This window comes from Taudactylus pleione, unplaced genomic scaffold (genome assembly GCF_031769625.1).
Source record: "Taudactylus pleione unplaced genomic scaffold, aTauple2 ptg000497l, whole genome shotgun sequence".
In the NCBI taxonomy this organism is placed as follows: domain Eukaryota; kingdom Metazoa; phylum Chordata; class Amphibia; order Anura; family Myobatrachidae; genus Taudactylus; species Taudactylus pleione.
This window is the reverse complement of record NW_028284899.1, coordinates 2,600,164-2,618,418: the sequence shown is the minus strand read 5'-3', so window position 1 is coordinate 2,618,418 and position 18,255 is coordinate 2,600,164. Positions and strand designations below refer to the sequence as shown.

At 45.8% G+C, this 18,255-nt stretch overlaps 1 protein-coding gene across 1 annotated transcript; it reads left to right on the top strand.

Annotated features, from left to right (window-relative positions):
• The first annotated feature begins 9,536 nt into the window (after positions 1–9,536).
• On the top strand, positions 9,537–17,790 carry CLDND1 (claudin domain containing 1). The gene is made up of 5 exons (XM_088449824.1): positions 9,537–9,584; positions 10,621–10,951; positions 13,979–14,095; positions 14,684–14,821; positions 15,005–17,790. Exons 2-5 carry the CDS (start codon positions 10,669–10,671, stop codon positions 15,223–15,225), a joined length of 759 nt encoding a protein of 252 aa, XP_088305950.1. The 5' UTR covers positions 9,537–9,584; positions 10,621–10,668; the 3' UTR covers positions 15,226–17,790.
• The last annotated feature ends 465 nt before the right edge of the window (positions 17,791–18,255 follow it).

Sequence of the window (18,255 nt, the reverse complement as noted above, 5' to 3'; positions counted from 1 at the left end):
TTTTGCTATACCTACCTCCTCAGAGTCCCACGTCGGCAGGAGCAGCGCTGTACAAATCACCAGTAAAATGGTGTGGTGGCCATTTCCCTGGTGACCTGTGCATGTGGGATAGACTCGGGTACAGCGCTAGATACAACTAATGCCCAGAGTCTACTACTGCGCTCAGCAGTAGACTAAATTTTGTCCGCCGGGCAGAGGGAGGGGGCCCGTGTGCATCTCTTAATACACCCCTGTTTTTGGGCTACATGCAAAAGCATCCAGTATTTACCCCACATGAAAAACAATATATGTATTTGCACCCCTTGCATTGCAATATGGTTTGTCCAGGCACACAGTTACCTGCTCTTACTCTATTCACAAATCTGAATCAGACCCAGCCTCAGACCAGTGCTTAGGTGTAGATCAAGGACGGTGTTAGGTTTTCCAGCCACAATCAAGCTCAACGCACTGACTCTCACACCCAACGAGATGGGTACGGGATCTCCCGACAGGATCCTGACAGGGTTAGAATACTGACACTTTGTTGGTCGGTATGCTAATCCTCCCCCTCCCCGATGCCTAAACATAACCTCCCCTTCCCGCACCCTAAACCTAACCCACCCCCCCTTAGTGCCTAACCCTAACTCTCCCCCTAGTGCCTAACCCTATCCTTAACACTAACCCTTCCCCTAGCCCCGGTACTTACCTTCGGGATTCCAACGGTCGGGTTTCCAGCGCCGAGATTCTGACAGGTGTCAGGATTACGGCGCCAGCATTCTGACCGCCGGATTCCCCTCCGTCGGCATTTTAACCGCATCCCCACCCAACTAATGTGCACACACAATAGGGGTCCGCACAAGTGGCTTCACCAGCTGCTTTCCAAAGGCAACGCAATTTGCAAAAACCGCTGGGAAAATAGCACAGCATAGATATCCAGGGATCTATATATACCACATATCAGCAAGGACCAGCCAGGCACATCGAAAGGTTAACCCTTACTGCTCAGCGGCCTCAGAGATTTCTTGTGATAAATTGCAGCTAAAGAGCCAATAAAAAAAAATAAAAAAAACTTCCTGATCAGGGCTATACCATAAGTAGATCCTTACATCTCTAAATAAGTATTTTTGTCTACAGTATTTTTCAATTATATTCTTTTAATGAATAGGCCCCCAATATTTAATAAATAGGCCTATTTCTTCCTCAAACTAACAATAGAAGACAATTTTAAACCCTTAGGGACCTATGTATTAATAATTGCAGCACTGCCACAATTATTAACAGCCTGACTTGCGATTAACTTACATTTTTTACATTTATGTCCCCGCTATGTTGTCACTATAACTCGAAGGGACGGCGGTAGCGATAACTGCTATGCCTGCCAGTTACATCCCCAGGTTCCAGGAGTAGTCTTTTACAATTTTGAAAGACTCCTCCTGGGAATCGGATATTGCACATGGCACAGTGTTATACCCCTTTTACACCAGAGCAAAAACCTGGGTTTTTGCTGGGTCTACCTGGGTCGCAGCTCAGTGTAAAAGGGTCCCTGAAAAATAACCCAGGTCAAGTGACCCAGCAATCCAACCCAGGTAGCTACCAGGGTTGGACCCAGGATGGACCCGGGTAATGGTGCAGTGTAAACGGTGCAACCCGGGTTATCTGACCTGGATCATGCCTAAAATTAGCGGATTGGTGGTTGTGGAGCATTCACCTCCCACTTTTTATGACCTCACAGGTTTAGCAGGGCAGACCTGAGTTCAGTGTGAACAGGGCTGACCTGGGAGTAACCCAGATCGAAGGTGCAGTGTAAATGGGTCTGACCAGGGTTGGAACCATGGGCCTGATTCAGAGCCGGACGCTATTTGCGGTCGTTCGTCCAGAAAGTAGGGGTGGCTATTCAAATGAACCGTTCGCTCTTTGCGGTCTGTTTACGCCTCTATGTCTGAACGAGCGAACAAAACATGCGGTCGTTTTTTGAAAAAAAAACGCCCCCTGGCCGCTCGCATCCTACGTCATGTCCGCTATTTATTAGATTAATCGAGTACATCGACCAGCGTATGAACTGCTCGCTATTCTTGTAGTTGGTTTTTGCTACCACAATCTTGCGAGCAGTTCTGGCTATAAAATAACCCAGTGACGTGGTCAATGACGCTGCTGTATTAATTATGCACACCCTTAAAACGCCCGTTTTGACCTTTAAGCACGCCTGCATTCGGATCTCCACTCATCGTTTTCAAGCACCTTCCCCTGTTACCACCCACATACGCCTCATCCTGTCACTCAAAATAGCAGGCATTCGCTATTTAGCGAACAAACGATTTTCGGCCGCACTGACTGGTTCGCGCATGCGTATTACGATCCGTACGCATGCGCAGTTGGGCAAACATCGCTCGGAGCGAACGAGCGGCCGCTTACGAGCGGCTCTGAATCAGGCCCCATGTCCAAAAATCCAGGTCGGACCTGGTTTTTGGTGGAAAAGAGGTATTAGATTCCTGAAGCCGTATGGAGGCAGGGGCAGAGGGATCGGAACCTACTGCGAGATTGCCTCCATAGGTATGAAGTAGTTTACACCATCTGAGGATGCAATAAACCTACTGGGCCAAACTCTGAAAAGTTTCTGAGTTTGGTACAAAGGGGTCAGACCGTAGCCCACATTGAATATAATATAATAGTCCCCATTCAATATAGTCCACATCAGGGACGTAACTAGGGTAGTGCGACCTGTGCCTTGGCACAGGACACCGTAGGGCAGGGGGTGCTGTTTGGACCTGTCAATCTTCCGGTTTAATATCCTTCTCACTTGTAGCTTCCTCTTCTTTTATCCCCAGCATCTCCTGGCCTCCCCTTTCTCCTCCCTGGCCCTTCCCCATGAGCCCATGGCCCTTTTTCAGGTGCACTATCTTATGTTCCTATTTAGAAAATGGGGGGTGGGCTCCAATGCCCTCTCTGGCACAGGGTGCCAAAAAGTCTAGTTACGGCTCTGGTCCCCATTGAATATAATGGGGACTGCGGTCTGCAGCAGTAATTAGCCTTTGCAGGTGATTTCTGTACATAGCAGGGAAACATAAAATGATGCAGAAACTGCTGTTTCTGCGTAATTTTTATGAAAAATTGGCTTGATAAATAGGTCCCTTAATGAAGACATTACAGTCAAAGTTAAGTATTAATTTATACCTATTACCGCAAATGTAAGACACACAATACATACAGGGGCAGGACATTACATCACCAGTTCCAATAGCAAAGTCTGGGAGAAGGGTGACCTTGCAATTCGGTTCGTCCACTGCACATTTGAGCATGCACTAGGGTCCTTCACATGTGCAGTGAAGATCTGTTTGGGCTCCACTGCTCTGATATGTTAGCGGGTGCAGGCAGTTTTGGAACTGCCACCATCGAAGGGTGTGCAGGGGCGCTGAGAACCCCATGACTGTAGCTCTGAAAGCATGTATAATTTATAACTGTGATAGAACAAGCCACATATTCACTTAAAATTAATGTAAACCTGCCCAAGTAATTAAGAATACCTAACTGATACATCACCCCTTATAATGGCAGGTATATATTAAGCTTGCCAAATAAAATGAAGTAACTCAAAGTGGATTTAAAGTTGAAACAATCAAGTAAGTACTAAGTAGATTATAAAATGAAGTTAAATTATGATTTACCTTCCAGCTACTGTAAATGTCCTTAGTAAAGTAGTCACTCCCTGCACCACAGGGCTAGGCTCTGAAACAGTTAGGATTAGGCTTCATGTGCCGGGAAATGGGGGTGGAACAGAGATGGCACAGTGCCAGCTATGCAGGGAAGCTCATCTAATCTGACAGGCGCCAATCTAAGCTTTCTACTGCAAAGAGAAGTGACTGAGCTGGACGGGTTTCTCAGTCAGATGTTGTTTTTGTTCACCATGAGATTCGCCGTCTCCTTTAGTCAGTACCACAGTTTACTGAAAAGCACGTATTGTGCTTCTTGCCTTTACACGTAAAGAGGAAATGTATAACCTCCCATCAGAGCCGTAACTAGACATTTTGGTGCCCTGTGCCAGAAAGAGCATTGGCGCCCCCTCATTTTTCAAAGGGACATAATGCACCCCAAAAAGGGCCATGGCTTCATGGGGAAGGGCCGGAGAAGAGATAGGAGAGGCCAGGAGATGCTGGGGATGAAATAAGAGGAAGCTACAAGCAAGATTGATAATAAACAGAAATGTGACAGGCCCAAACAGCGCCCCCTGACATGTGGTGCCCTGTGCGATGGCACCGGCCGCACTACCCTAGCTACGGCCCTGCCTCCCATGTCACACTGCCAGGCATGTGGTGAGACTGCCAGGGAGGCAAATCTGGCTCCCCTATGCCGGTCAGAAACCACATAGAGGGCCTGATTCAGAGCTGAACGCTCTGAGCAGAATGCTTGCTCTGAATCAGGGCCGTCCTATTTAAATGTGGAGCGGCCTTATGGACGCTCGCATAGCTGTGGGTTACCACCCACAGCTTATGCGAGAATCCATGATGATGGTCGCGATGGTCAAGACCATCGCGACCATCGGGCTTAATACGAGACCCTTGCGGTAGGGTCTCGCTGCCGCAAGCCCTGGAGTGATTTTGGCTCTATCAGAGCCAAAATCACTCCCACTGACATCACTAGTGATGTCAGTGGGGCTGGACTTAGACGGTAGGCGTTCCCATGGGAACACCTCCGTCTAGCAGCCACGCCCACCAAAGGGGGCGTGCTGTCACTCACCATCGACAGCACGCCCCCTTTGGTGCGAGACCCCGAGCAACGTATTTCTCGTCGCTCGCCGGGTCTCGCGCATGCGCACGACGGAGCTCCCTCCATCGTGCGCATGCGCCCACCATCGACCCGCTAGCGAGTGACCTTCGCTCGCGAGCGGGTCTGAATGACCCCCAGAGTTGGATGGGATTAGAGCCATACTACTCTACTGCTCTGGCATGCCCAATGATAGCGCTATACCATCATGCACTCCTCTCGTAGGCACTTTCTCTGGGTAGAAGGTACCTAAAACACTAGATGAATTACATAATTTCACTTGACTCATTTAAATGCCCCCATCATCACCCTCACATGAAGCTCTGGCGTTTCGCTATTATGTAGCACCAAGGACTACATTCCCACTCTCAGGAGCCAAAGATGCCATCCCTACCTCCTGCCTGCCAAGTCAGGAAGCAGCAGGGTCACTGCCTCTGTGATTGGGGTTGATTGAAAATGGGGTGGGAGGGAAGGTGCTCCTAGGTTTGCCCTAGCCACACTGTACCCCCCTCTTCCAAATTTGTGGTGTCAAACCCACCATCCCAACCTTTGGCATCTTTGTCCCAGCAGTCAGAAAAAGTTGGGTTGGTATGACCCACTCTCTGCCCTGCAGGGCAGCAATGAAGAGGAGCTTTGCGATACTGCTTGTGTTATTGGGGAGTAAAGAATAGTTAGGGGTGGCAGAGGTATTCATTTATAGCTAGGAATAAGCACTATTGGAAAGCATAACCATCTTGCATACGCGTGTCTTACACTACGTCCCTATTGAAGACATTGAAAAGCTGGGAGTTATGTGTTCTGTGCCCCAAGTGGTTGTCCCATTGGCCCTTACTGAAGGTGCAGGATCCTCTTGTCAACCAGATATATAACAGGATCTTGGTAGCCGTGTAATAGGATCAACATCTATGTTGGTCACATACATGTGTGAGGCCAGTCTGGGAGAGATCCTGCTGTTCAGTCAGAGTGGTCCAATGACTTCCGGCCTTACTGAAGCCTATTAGTGCATTCAAAAAATTACCACACACTTTTGCACTGGTAAAGGCTGCCTACATTTACCGGTATACCTGTAATGATCTGGTGTCCTGTGATTACTAGGGGGCAATGGCGTCACTGGAGTCAGTTACACCCAGTGTGCAAATAGCCCCTGAAGGTGTGTGCGCCCGAATAGGGGACGTGATCTCGCACGTAAGGGGTGTGGTCTCGCAGCATGTCCCCAGTTTTATCACTCTGGGGGAGTGCCCAGCACTCCCGGAGATGCCAGGCTGCCCCCAGTGACTTTCCCCACACTGCCCGCTCATCTTCAGTGATGGGTAGCTTGGCCGTGCACACTAACATCACAATGCAGTGTCCAGTTCCCGGTCACTGAGGAGGTGCTGGCATTTTGTTGTCACCCCGGTATGGTTCGCACCCCATAGTGACGCCGCTGCTAGAGGGTACCAGGTTCATAATACTGGGTCAGTTGTCTGATACTGCACAGTGTATAGCCAGCATTAACTGTTTATGGCAAATATTGTAGAAGTGCAAACATTTTCTCATCTATGGTTAGTAGCTAAATTCAGGCAAATGTGATTTCCTATTTGTTTTGCAATGATTGAAGCACTGGGTTTGAGGCCACAACAGTAGTTTGTTTAGACCAGAGGTTCTCAAACTCTGGGCCTGATTCAGAGTCGGACGCTCTGAACGAGCGCCCGCTCTGAATCAGCGCCCGCTCTGAATCAGGGCGTTTTTTTCTTTTTTATTGATGCGGCCTCTTGGCCACTCGCATAGCTGTGGGTTACCACCCACAGCTTATGCGAGCGGCCATGATGATGGTCGCGATGGTCAAGACCATCGCGACCATCGGGCTTGCGACGAGAGCCTTGCGGTAGGGTCTCAGTGCCGCAAAACCAAGAGTGCTTTTGGCTCTAACAGAGCCAAAAGCACTCCCACTGACATCACTTGTGACGTCAGTGGGGCCGGCCCCAGACGGTAGGCGTTCCCATGGGAACGCCTCCGTCTGGGCAGCCACGCCCCCGGCCCACCCACCAAAGGGGGAGTGCTGTCACTCACCATCGACAGCACGCCCCCTTTGGTGCGAGACCCCGAGCGACGGCTTGCCCATCGCTATCCGGGTCTCGCGCATGCGCACGACGGAGCCGGCTCCGTCGTGCGCATGCACACTGGGCCACCATCGACCCGAATGCGAGTGCTTAGTGCTCGCGAGCGGGTCTGAATCATGCCCTCTGTCCTCAGGACCCCATACAGTTCACGTTTTCCAGGTCATCCAGCAGGTGCACAGGTGTACTCATTACTCACTGACATGTCTTAAAAAATCTACAGGTGGAGATAAGATAATTATATCACTATTGATTCTGTGAGGAGACCTGGAAAACATGCACTGTTTGGGGTCCTGAGGACCGAGTTTGAGAACCTGTGGTTTAGACTAACCTAAAAATCTATTTTCCTTCTATAATATTTCTAATAATATTCACAGATATTCATGGAAATGTTTCTCTAGATGTCTAATGTTTTAGTTAAAAATTTATTTTATACTGTCTGCAAGCTAATGTTCTCTGGTATCAGTCATTGCAGACTGAAGAGGCTGACTGCTGTGGCTCTGAGTAGGGTTAGAAGTCAGCAAGCCTTCACTGCATAGAAAAAATATCTACCCTTATGATCACAACATTGAATCGAATATCTTCAGTTCCGCTATGCTCTTACTATTTAACTGCAAACTAGTATCCCCATTTACACAATAATTACTTCTAGAACCGAGAGTAAGCATAATATATTGGTTTATTTTAAAAATTTCTAAAAAAAAATTGGTAATTAGGTATAAGATTTGCTGTCGAATAAGACATATTATTGCCTCATTAGCTTCAGATTAGGGATGGCCATCGGAGTCCATAAATGGTTACCAATGATGGGTCCATCGGTGGTAACCATCGATGGCACACAAAAAACATCTATGATGAACCATCGACAGTTTTCACCCCTCGATGTCCACCACTGTGGTGGGGAACGTGAAAATCAAAAAAGGGAGGCGGGCTTAGCTAGCACTGGGGCAGGGCTAAAATCCATCCCGTCCAGAAAAAAGAAAATCGGCTTCCACTAGTCCATCGATGGCAGAGAGCCATTGGCTCGACATCGGCCATAAACTATCGATGATTTGGAATCATCAATGATTGATGGCCATCCCTACTTCAAATGTGGTGTTAGTAAATTTGAACAGAGGGTTTGATTCAGAGGTGTACACAGTTACAAATGTACCCCTTTCACATTGCAATCTCGGGTCACACCCGGGATTTTGTACACAGGTGTGACCTGGCTGAGCCCCCTCTCAGACAGACGGCCTGACCCAGCTTATTGCTGGGTAGATGGCGTCACCATCTTCACGTGCCTAGCCTGCGCTTGAAGATGAGATCATCCCCAAGCGCCAAATGTTCCTATGCTGTGGACAGGACCCAGGTCACATCGACCTGGGTTACCCGTTCGCACTGCACCGCGAGCTGGGTTGAACCCGTTTTAAACCCTGCTCGTTACCAGGGTTGAAATGATGGATCGCTTGACCCGGGCTATTTCAACTAGGTTATTTCACACCATATAGTAACCCAGGTTGCTGCGCGTTCACATGCAATAACCTGGGTTATTGCTGGCAGTGTGAAAGGAGTGATTGATACATACATAACTGCGAACAACCGTGGATGTCACCATGCAAAGGTATGGCCACCTACTTCTCACTTGTGTGAATGCACACGCATAAACGAACCCCCACCCCACTAACTCTCTGTGAGTGTGCAACTTCACGCAGAAAAGAATATTTACACATGCAGTAATTTGTGCAAACACAGCCAAATAAAGTCGCACAGCATTTGCAGTACCCAAACATCGTTAGTTCACTGATTTCAGCTCTGGTACCAAATAAAAGCCCTTTAATACATCAAACAAGGCAAACAGTGCCTATTTAACAATGTTCAGTGTACTTTAATCAGTCTATTGTCTAATATTAAATTATTACACTATGCCATGTACACAGAAACTGAGAACTGATTGTATATTAAGAAAACAAAGTACACATTACATGACAAACACCTGTCATTACATGATGTTTATAAATAGGTTCATCAGTGCATTAGGTTCATTCTTGTACATGTGGTTTTGTTTGTTTAAATTTATGTCTATGCAGTTGTAACTTATTTAATCAGTGTTTGTTTGTTGTACTGAACACTGTACAGATGCTCCTCAAGTCACACTTAAGGCCCCCATACATCAGAGATTGATTGCAGCAATCGTGCAATTTACAATTGATTGTGTATAAAAATCTTTCCCTTTTTCAATCGATTGCAGATTGCAGAATTGCCACAATCGATTGAAAAAGGGAAAGAGTTTTATACACAATCGATTGCAAATTGCACGAATGCTGCAATCAATCTCTGATGTATGGGGGCCTTTACCTACTCCGCCGGAACGTTCATCGGATGTGACCATTATTGAAAAACTGATCTGCAGGGACAAAATGCAATATAAAAAGACAAAAGTAATTGCAAAAAAAAAAATGCATATTGTATAAAATATAATGACTGGTTAAAAAAATCAAGTTACATTATTTAAAGAAACCCCTGGGCCCCCTCTACCCTTCCTTATAGGGTGCATCTCCATTTCACACCAGCAGGAGCGCTTGTACGCGTCGCTGGCGCTGCATAGGTCGCATACTCGTCGTACCTCCACATCCCCTTAGCAGAGCCCCAATGTTTGCAAAATGAGCATGCGTCCTACCTCTTCAGCCCCGGGACTACAACGCCCACAATGCTCTGCGAGACGCTATACCCGGAAGCAGAAGCGCCAGGAGAAGGAAGCTGCTTAGAAGGGTGAGGTTGTTGTCTGGAAGTTGTGTAGGATTATATTTTACTGTTCTATTTCTCTGCTCTTTGCTACTGGGTTACGGTGTGTGCAGCATAAAGGGATAATGTGTCATGGTTTGCTTTATTATTGGGTTGTCACATGGATGCATTGTGTACTTAGGAATCAGCTAGCCTGGCCCTGCCTAGTGGGAATGCATTACAGTCTGTACATGGTTGGTAGCCAGTGACTCTCCAGATTTTGCAAGGGTACAGATCCTATCCTGCGGGATGAAGAGCGCTCTGCGCTGCCTCATCATCCATAGAGCTGGAGGTCTCTAGGACCAGCCACTGTCCCAGGCAACTGGACGTGCCATCTGAGACTCCCAGCCATAAGAGTCATACTACAGAGCATTTCAGAGAACCACAAGTGCCCTGTACCACCATTGCTATTACTAAAGGGTATCGCGCCACTGACGACCAGGGCATACACCATCATGCTGCCCCCGTGCACTACAACACTCAGCAATACCCTTACCTTCCAGCATTGTTGTTGTACTGTTCATCCCCATGTCTCTATGCCACCTTGATGTACTACCTACCTGGCTAAATAAACCTAAGACCTGGTTAAGCTGCACCTCTGCTATGCAACTCAACATCCTGTAAACCCAGGGCCAGTTTACTCGCAGTGTACTGTCTGTTGTTATGTACTGTATATATATATTTACATCATACAATCTATCAAGTTACAGACCCCAGTGTCCTTCCCTGGTCACTCTGCCAATAGGTTATGTGCCCAGACACAAAAGGAAAAAAGTACCCAGGCGCTAAAAGGGTTGTGTGCCCAGACACATTCCGCTACACTCTGCTAGTATATCCTTCCTTGCTAGACAAGTATGGCGGGGCATTTTGGGACCTGTAGTTCCACCTCAGCAGGGGAGCCACAGGCTGCTTACATGATCATAAAATACGTTTGTTTTGTGTTTTCTAGGGCATAATACATATACGTTGCACACGTATGTAAATAAAGCATGTTATAACTCCTTACATTCTTCACCCCTGACAGATGCCCCCTGCAGCACCCTGAGCAAGAGGCAGCTGGTGACAAAGAGCCATGGACAACCGCTTTGCCACTGCACTAGTCATCGGCAGCGTCTTGTCTCTCTTGTCGGTGATTTACCTGGCTGCGGCCGTGGGGACGGTCTCCTGGTACCACTATTTCACTTCTCCTGCGCTCGCCAACGTCAGTGACTCAGCTGCGTCCGAATTCCTAAATGAGGAAGAGAAGGCGAACGAGAAGGCGTATACAGACGCTCTGTACCACTGTAATGGCAGCTTGGGTTTATGGCAGCAATGCATTACCTACTCTGGGAAGCATGCTGACCAACACAGTGAGGGTGAGTATCTCACAGTTATTTCTTCTTCAATATGGGGTAGTTCTGGCCAAAAGTGATTGTTGCACAATAAGTTCTAAATCAGGCATGGCCAACCTGTGGCTCTCCAGCTGTTGTGAAACTACAAGTCCCAGCATGCCCTGCTACAGTTTGCTATTAGGGAATGCTAAAGCTGTTACAGGGCATGCTGGGACTTGTAGTTTCACAACAGCTGGAGAGCCACAGGTTGGCCAGGCCTGTTCTAAATCGTTTCCCTAAACCGGAGGATACTAAACTCAGTCCTCAAGGCACCTGAACGGTCCAGGTTTTAAGGCTATCCATGGTTGAGCACAGATGGATAAATCAAAAGACTAAGGGCCTGATTCAGAGCCGGACGCTATTTGCGCTCGCTCGTCCAGAAAAAGGGGATGGCTATTTAAATTAACCGTTCGCTCTTTGCGGTCTGTTCACGCCTCTATGTCTGAACGAGCGAACAAAACATGCGAACGTAATTTTGAAAAAAACGCCCCCTGGCCGCTCGCATCATACGTTATGTCCGCTATTTATTAGATTAATCGAGTATATCATACGGCGTATGAACTGCTCGCTATTCTTGTGGTTGGTTTTTCCTACCACAATCATGCGAGCAGTTCTGACTATAAAACAACCAAGTGATGTGGTCGATGACGCTGCTTTAGTAATTATGCACACCCTTAAAACGCCCGTTTTGACCGTTTGGCACGCCTGTGTTCAGATCTCCACTCCCCGTTTTCAAGCACCTTCCCCTGTTACCACCCACAAACGCCTCCTCCTGTCACTCAAAATAGCAGGCATTCGCTATTTAGCGAGCACACGATTTTCGGCCGCACTGACTGGTTCGCGCATGCGTATTAAAATCCGTACGCATGAGCAGTTGTGCGAACATCGGTCGGAACGAACGAGCGTCCGCTTACGAGCGGCTCTGAATCAGGCCCTAAGGTCCTATTTAAGTCACCTGTGCAAAAGCATGGTTATCCTCCAAAACCTGGACCATTAGGGTGCCTTGAAGACCCAGTTTGGGAACCTCTGCCCTAAAGAATTTGTTTTGCCCAATATTTTGCTTTTTTTCTTTACTCAAGTTTTTCTAATAAAAAAAAAACACACAAAATACATTGTTTTAGAAGACATTCTGCTAACCTCTCTCCAACTTCTGATGCCAGTGCCTCTATCTACACTCTACAGAGGAGCCTGGCAACTGTACAGTCTTATCTTAGTCATTAAATATTTAGGCATATTCTGCTACAACTTTGTTTTGGATCATAATACAAAAACTGTTAATATGCATTGTTCATTGTAAGGGCTCTTAATCTATTCAGTTGGTATAGAAAAATGGTAGAAGACAACATTGACGACAGATGTTTGAAATAAACAATGTTTGAGACTTTGTTGTATGCAATTACTGTTTAAGTCATTTACTGTTTATCTGTGATTTTAATTTATATCCCCATTTGAAACTAAAATGACAAGTACGGTATATCATTACTATTAGTTTTTTTTATCCATTTCTACACTATAGGTGAAATACAGCACTTGTGAATGCTGTTTGTCTGTAGTTCCGATCTACAGCAAGGTCTCCAGTCACTCTTTTATGCTGAGTACACACTGTATGATATATTGTTTGTTCAGATGACGAACGGTCTATTGTTCATTGCATCTGCAGGTGTGTGCACATGATAAATCTGTGAACGACGTCATTCAGGGATATATTGCGTCGAGCGTATAGCACAGCAGATGCGATATATCTGAAAGATATGTCGTGCACATCTGCCCGTGTGTATGGGTGACGGGCCTCACCGGCCCCAGCAACAATGACGTTACGGGATGCAGTCAGGATACCTGACACTTACAGCCCAACAGGGGACTAAAGATAGGCTTTGAAATCCCGACGCCTATTATTAGCCCCACTACAAAATACCGACACCCGGCATACCAAACGAAGGTAATCCGGGTGTCTTAGCTTCTAGCTGCGTGTGGCGGGGGATGGGTTTGGTTTAGGGACCCCCGGGGGGACTTAGGGTTAGCCACCCCCGGGAGGGTTAGGTTTAGGGTGCAGGGAGGAGGTTAGGCACTAATGGGAGGGGGGGGGCATTAGGGTTAGGCACCACTAAGGGAGGGTTAGGGTGGGAGAGGGGAGGGTTAGGTTACTTACCAGCCCCAGTCGGGAATTAGGTCCGTCGCGGTTCTGCTGTCGGTATTTGATACGGCGGCTATTCAGCCACTGGCATTAAATACCGATTCCGACGTCACAACTGGGGGGGGAATTTAATGCCTGCCCAGTGTGTGAATGTCGACAATCGAAAGGTCGATATGGTAATTTGGTCAATAACTAATATGTTGACATATATTTATGTCGACATGGTTAAATGGTCGTCATTTAACATGTCGACACAAAAAATTTTGACTTTTTAAAAAATATATATATGTTAGCTTAACCTTAAACCTAAGCCTAACCCTAAAAATCATCAAAAAACATGTTGACATTTTAGTGTTGACATTTTAAATGTCGACCGTTTGAATGTGTCGACCAAATAACCATGCCGATCTATATACATGTGTACATATTGGTGGTCTTCATAATGACCACGTCGACCTTTTTTACGATTGACCAGTTGGATTCCGGATACAGCTGCATAGGTCAGATGTGTAGCACGCATTAGTCATGATCCTCACACACATATTTCTGATTCATTTAATGCAACAGACTTTGTGGCTGAGATCAATCACTGGCCTCATCAAACAATCATTTATCACTATATTTAAATCACAGACCTCAGACTAGACCAAAAAGGCACATGTCCAATTCTGAATACAAGTCTAGAGCCCTTCTTGCTATTTCAAGGATGTATGTTAAAATGGCTTATTTGTTGTCTGTAAACCAGCAAAAAATGTAAATAAATATGGCTTCTCAATCATTGCGTTGTCCTGTTGTGGGGTATGAATAGCTAAAAAACAACTAGAGATTTAAATATCCTAATAAGACATCCATGTTTTTTTTTTTTTCCCCCCTTCAAGATATGATGGATCCTCCATCTGACTCCCGATGCGTCTCGCTGTCTTTCTCTGATCAGTTCTTAGAGAAATATACGCAGCCTGGAAATCACAACACCGAGATTGATCTAGTTCGGACGTGTGAGTAGAGGAATCTCAGCCACTTGCCGTCACATGCTTTTGTATTGTTTGAGGCTAACATGTTATTAGATGTGTAAATGTACCCAATTAATGTGTGGGCCCTTATAGAGCCAGCAATCCCTTAATGAATAGCTAGTACTCAGTTGGCTGAATGCACTACCCTCTTTCCTTGCTGGTATATAAGCTGCGTGTTCCTCTGTATAACGTTAGCTACAGATTAAGCGCTTTATCAGAAGAGGCTTGCAATGTAGCCGGAATCTTTTTTTTTTTTTTTTTTTTTTAAATGGTATAATCCCCTAATGAATTTTCAAAAATATAACTTTGAATGTACTTTCTATCAAAAATCTTTAGAATAGATTTTTTTTTATGTATTTTTAATACTTAGCCTCTCGTTTGTACAAAACAATTACCTTTTAAAAGAAAAACAACAATTTTTCCCTCCAGTGCAGACAACAGATATATTACCAAACCTTACATAGTCAGACCTACACCAGATGTATATGAAATACGCACACTGCATGGAGATACTGGAATTAATTCTTACTGGGCAGCCATATACAATTTATTGCAAAGCTATTTGTGTTTCAGATTTGTGGCGCTGCCAATTTCTACTCCCATTGGTTGCACTCGGACTTATATTTTTTGGAGCCATCGTCGGTCTGGCCGGTTGTGTGTGCCGCAGTCTTTATCCAGCATTAGGGACTGGGGCCCTGCACCTACTGGCAGGTGAGTAGTGCTGACTACAGAGTAGTCAGTCTCCTTTATGTGTCCCCTCCATCCTCTGTGTCACTGTTGTCATCTTGTCTATCTTCTCCACTGTCTTCACATTGCTTCCATGTGTACTCTTGACACATCACTGGGTGTCTCACTCTCTCTCTTTCCGCCCCACATTCCCGATCCCCTTTGCAGGTGTGTGCACATTGGGAGCTGTTCTCTGCTTCGCCAGCGGGGTGCATATGCTGCAGAGCAGCCTGCCCCCTCCTCCAGGTGTACGGGGAGAGTATGGCTGGTCCTTCTGCTTGGCTTGTGTCTCCTCACCTCTGCAGGTCATGGCTGGTGCCCTCTTTCTGTGGGCATCTCGAGCGAGCCGGCGGGAGTATTCCCTGATGAAGGCGTATCGCGTGGCCTGATACGGAACGGACATATTTCCAAGTGTTCACTGCAAACTCTGCAGAACTGAATGAACTGGCAAATTTTTGGCACCAATGGTAAAGCTACAAATATTGGTCATGGAGCGCCATCTGGAACCTTTCCTGATGTTCGTGACTATTTTTATTTTATTTTTTAGCAGCACTCCAGTCTGGAACAGACATCAGGTCGGTGCGTGTAAAGAATGGAGTTTGGTGGGATCGAATCTAGGGCTAGGTCTTCGTACTAGATTTGTAGACTTCACCTGTATCCTGTATAGTTGAACCTCGCATCACTGTGATTTACTTACCCGCATAACTTTTTTTATTATACAGTGTTTGGAGGAATATATTTATTCCTAAATTCAGGGAAATATGAAATACATATTGGGCACTAAGCTTTTCATCATTGGTACAGGTGAAGTACCACTTTCCATTTCATTTACACAAAGCTCTTCAGGCAACGAATGTCCAACCCGTTTCGGCCAGCGACTCTTTAGAAAGTTATGCAAAACCAAACCTTTGCAAAGATACTTAGTGATTCATCCTGGACTTCCGTAGCAAAAAGTGCTTTCTTCCTTGTCATGGATGACAGTGAGCATGTGGGCCCTATAACCATGTTTTTGTTTTAAAATAAGTACTGGCATTATATTCATAATATAAAAATTGCTTTTATCCAATATTTTTTTTTATCACTCTACCCACTTTGGGGAAGAGAATCACAAAGGGAAAACAAGTGCAAATTGCTTTTAATACCTAAATTAAGTCCCTTTTTTTGTAATCATTAATTATTAAAGGGAACAGTTAATAGCAACCCCCCCCCCCCCCCAACTAGCATGGGAGTTTCCATGTGCCAGATCTCCACAGCTTATAGTAACCAAGCCATATAAACGTTCATTAGCCCAACTTGCACGACACTACTCTAAGCTGATATCGGATTAGAAGATACTGTTTGCACCACATTGTTTAATAATTGGATCTAGCCAAGCAGTTCTTCTCAGGAACTAGATTACCCAATAAGTTTTTCTCATTAGGTTTATAGAAGTTCCTCTAGACCAGTGGTTCTCAAACTCTGTCCTCAGGACCCCACACAGGTCACGTTTTGCAGGTCACCCAGCAGGTGCACAGGTGTAGTCATTACTCACTGACACATTTTCCAGGTCACCCAGCAGGTGCACAGGTGTATTCATTACTCACTGACACATTTTCCAGGTCACCCAGCAGGTGCACAGGTGTATTCATTACTCACTGACACATTTCCCAGGTCACCCAGCAGGTACACAGGTGTAGTCATTACTCACTGACACATTTTCCAGGTCACCCAGCAGGTGCACAGGTGTATTCATTACTCACTGACACATTTCAAAAGTTCCACAGGTGGAGCTAATTATATCACTTGTAATTCTGTGAGACCTGGAAAACATGCACTGTTTGGGGTCCTGAGGACCGAGTTTGAGAACCTGTGCTCTAGACCACAGCAGGTGGTCCTCTCACTAAAGTGGCATACAGGCCCATGTGTAATATTGCAGATCACCAGCATGTTTCCGGACATTTAGCCTGTAGATTTAAAGCAGCAATAATATAAAAGGATAAACCAACCAATTATTGCCACTTTAAATCTACGGGCTAAATCGCCAGATTTGCAAGGTTATTACATATGGGCAATAGAAAGGAGCAGTGAAGGAAGTACTCAAACATGAGTCGCTAGAGACCTGGGGTGCGAGCATGCGGCTCGTACCCTATTAAATAAGCCCCATGGGCTGCACAGCGACAAGGCCCCATTTTAGGCAGATAATTGTTTAAAGGGAATGTTTTTCCGTAATTTTTTTCCCTTACTCCTGCCCGGTATATTGAGCTTGCCTACAGATCTATTTATGTTGTCGCGTAAATTTAAGACCGATTATTGCTAACTTCCATCCTTGACTTTCTCTATTCCATGGAGTGGGTGAGTAGGCAAGTTTCAGATGTGTATTGCTCAGTCAGAGCTAGTCCTCGCTATGTCCAGGAGCATAAAACAACTGCATCCCTGACTCCTCAACGCTTAAGATATGCAAAAACTGTGTCCAGCCCACGAAGACCGGCGCTGTTAAGGTCTGACGTGGACATTTTCTTATGTCGGTAGTTCCTGGCTTTTACCTAGAGCACCTGCATAGTGTGTAAAGTTCATTTTGTAGCGTGTAATGACAAAGACAGGAAGCACTTCTTCTACTAGACTAATCCTGGGTTTTTTTTAAATTGAAAAGCTCCGCCCACTTGTGTCATGTGATTCATTTTGGAAGCATTACACGTTGAAATGCAATGAAGGTGAAACGCGTCAATGTGAGGATTACTCTCATCTTAGGGATTCTTTTTTTTTTTTTTATGTGGAATTTTTTAAAACAATATTTTAAATTATATGTTCCGTGTTTGTAATCGTGAATGTTAGATTAACCGTTTTGTAACTCACGAGATTCACTTGCTGCCCAGTTTCCGCTTAATTCCGAACCTGTACGCCAAGAAGTGAGGCAACCCCTATGGTTAGAGATCACTCTAGATTAAGAGGTCTATTTACTAAGTAGTGTTAGGAGACAGAGAGAAAAGTGATAAGGTGCCAGCCAATCAGCTCCCAACTGCCATGTCACAGGCTGTGTTTGAAATATGACTGTTGGGAGCTGATTGGCTGGTACCTTATCACTTTCTTATTACTTTTCACTCTGTCTCCTAACACTGCTTAGTAAATAGACCCCCTAATCAGCTTGGTCAGAGGCTCCTAGATGGTTGATGGAATGAAGTAGAAAGAGTTAATGGGCTGGAAGTCGCCGCTGGTGTTGCACTTTACCACTGACTAGGCTGCTGATTGGCAGCAGTGACCTGATAATGGCAGGCACTTTTAGCCTAATGACTGTACACATGTGCGCTTCTCAGGGTCCAGCAGTCCCCAGCAAGAGTAATATGCCAATTGTTTTCTACAGCAGGAAAGGACATTGCATGATCTACCTCTGCCGTAATTAGAAAGGAACAGGATCAACATATATACTTACCAGACGGCCTGTT

Excerpts from the sequence above, each read along its gene's own strand:
- CLDND1 (XM_088449824.1), top strand. The coding sequence starts at position 10,669 with ATGGACAACCGCTTTGCCACTGCACTAGTCATCGGCAGCGTCTTGTCT. Across the intron at positions 14,096-14,683 it reads GATTGATCTAGTTCGGACGT|ATTTGTGGCGCTGCCAATTT; the intron begins GTGAGTAGAGGA and ends TTTGTGTTTCAG. Across the intron at positions 14,822-15,004 it reads GGCCCTGCACCTACTGGCAG|GTGTGTGCACATTGGGAGCT; the intron begins GTGAGTAGTGCT and ends TCCCCTTTGCAG.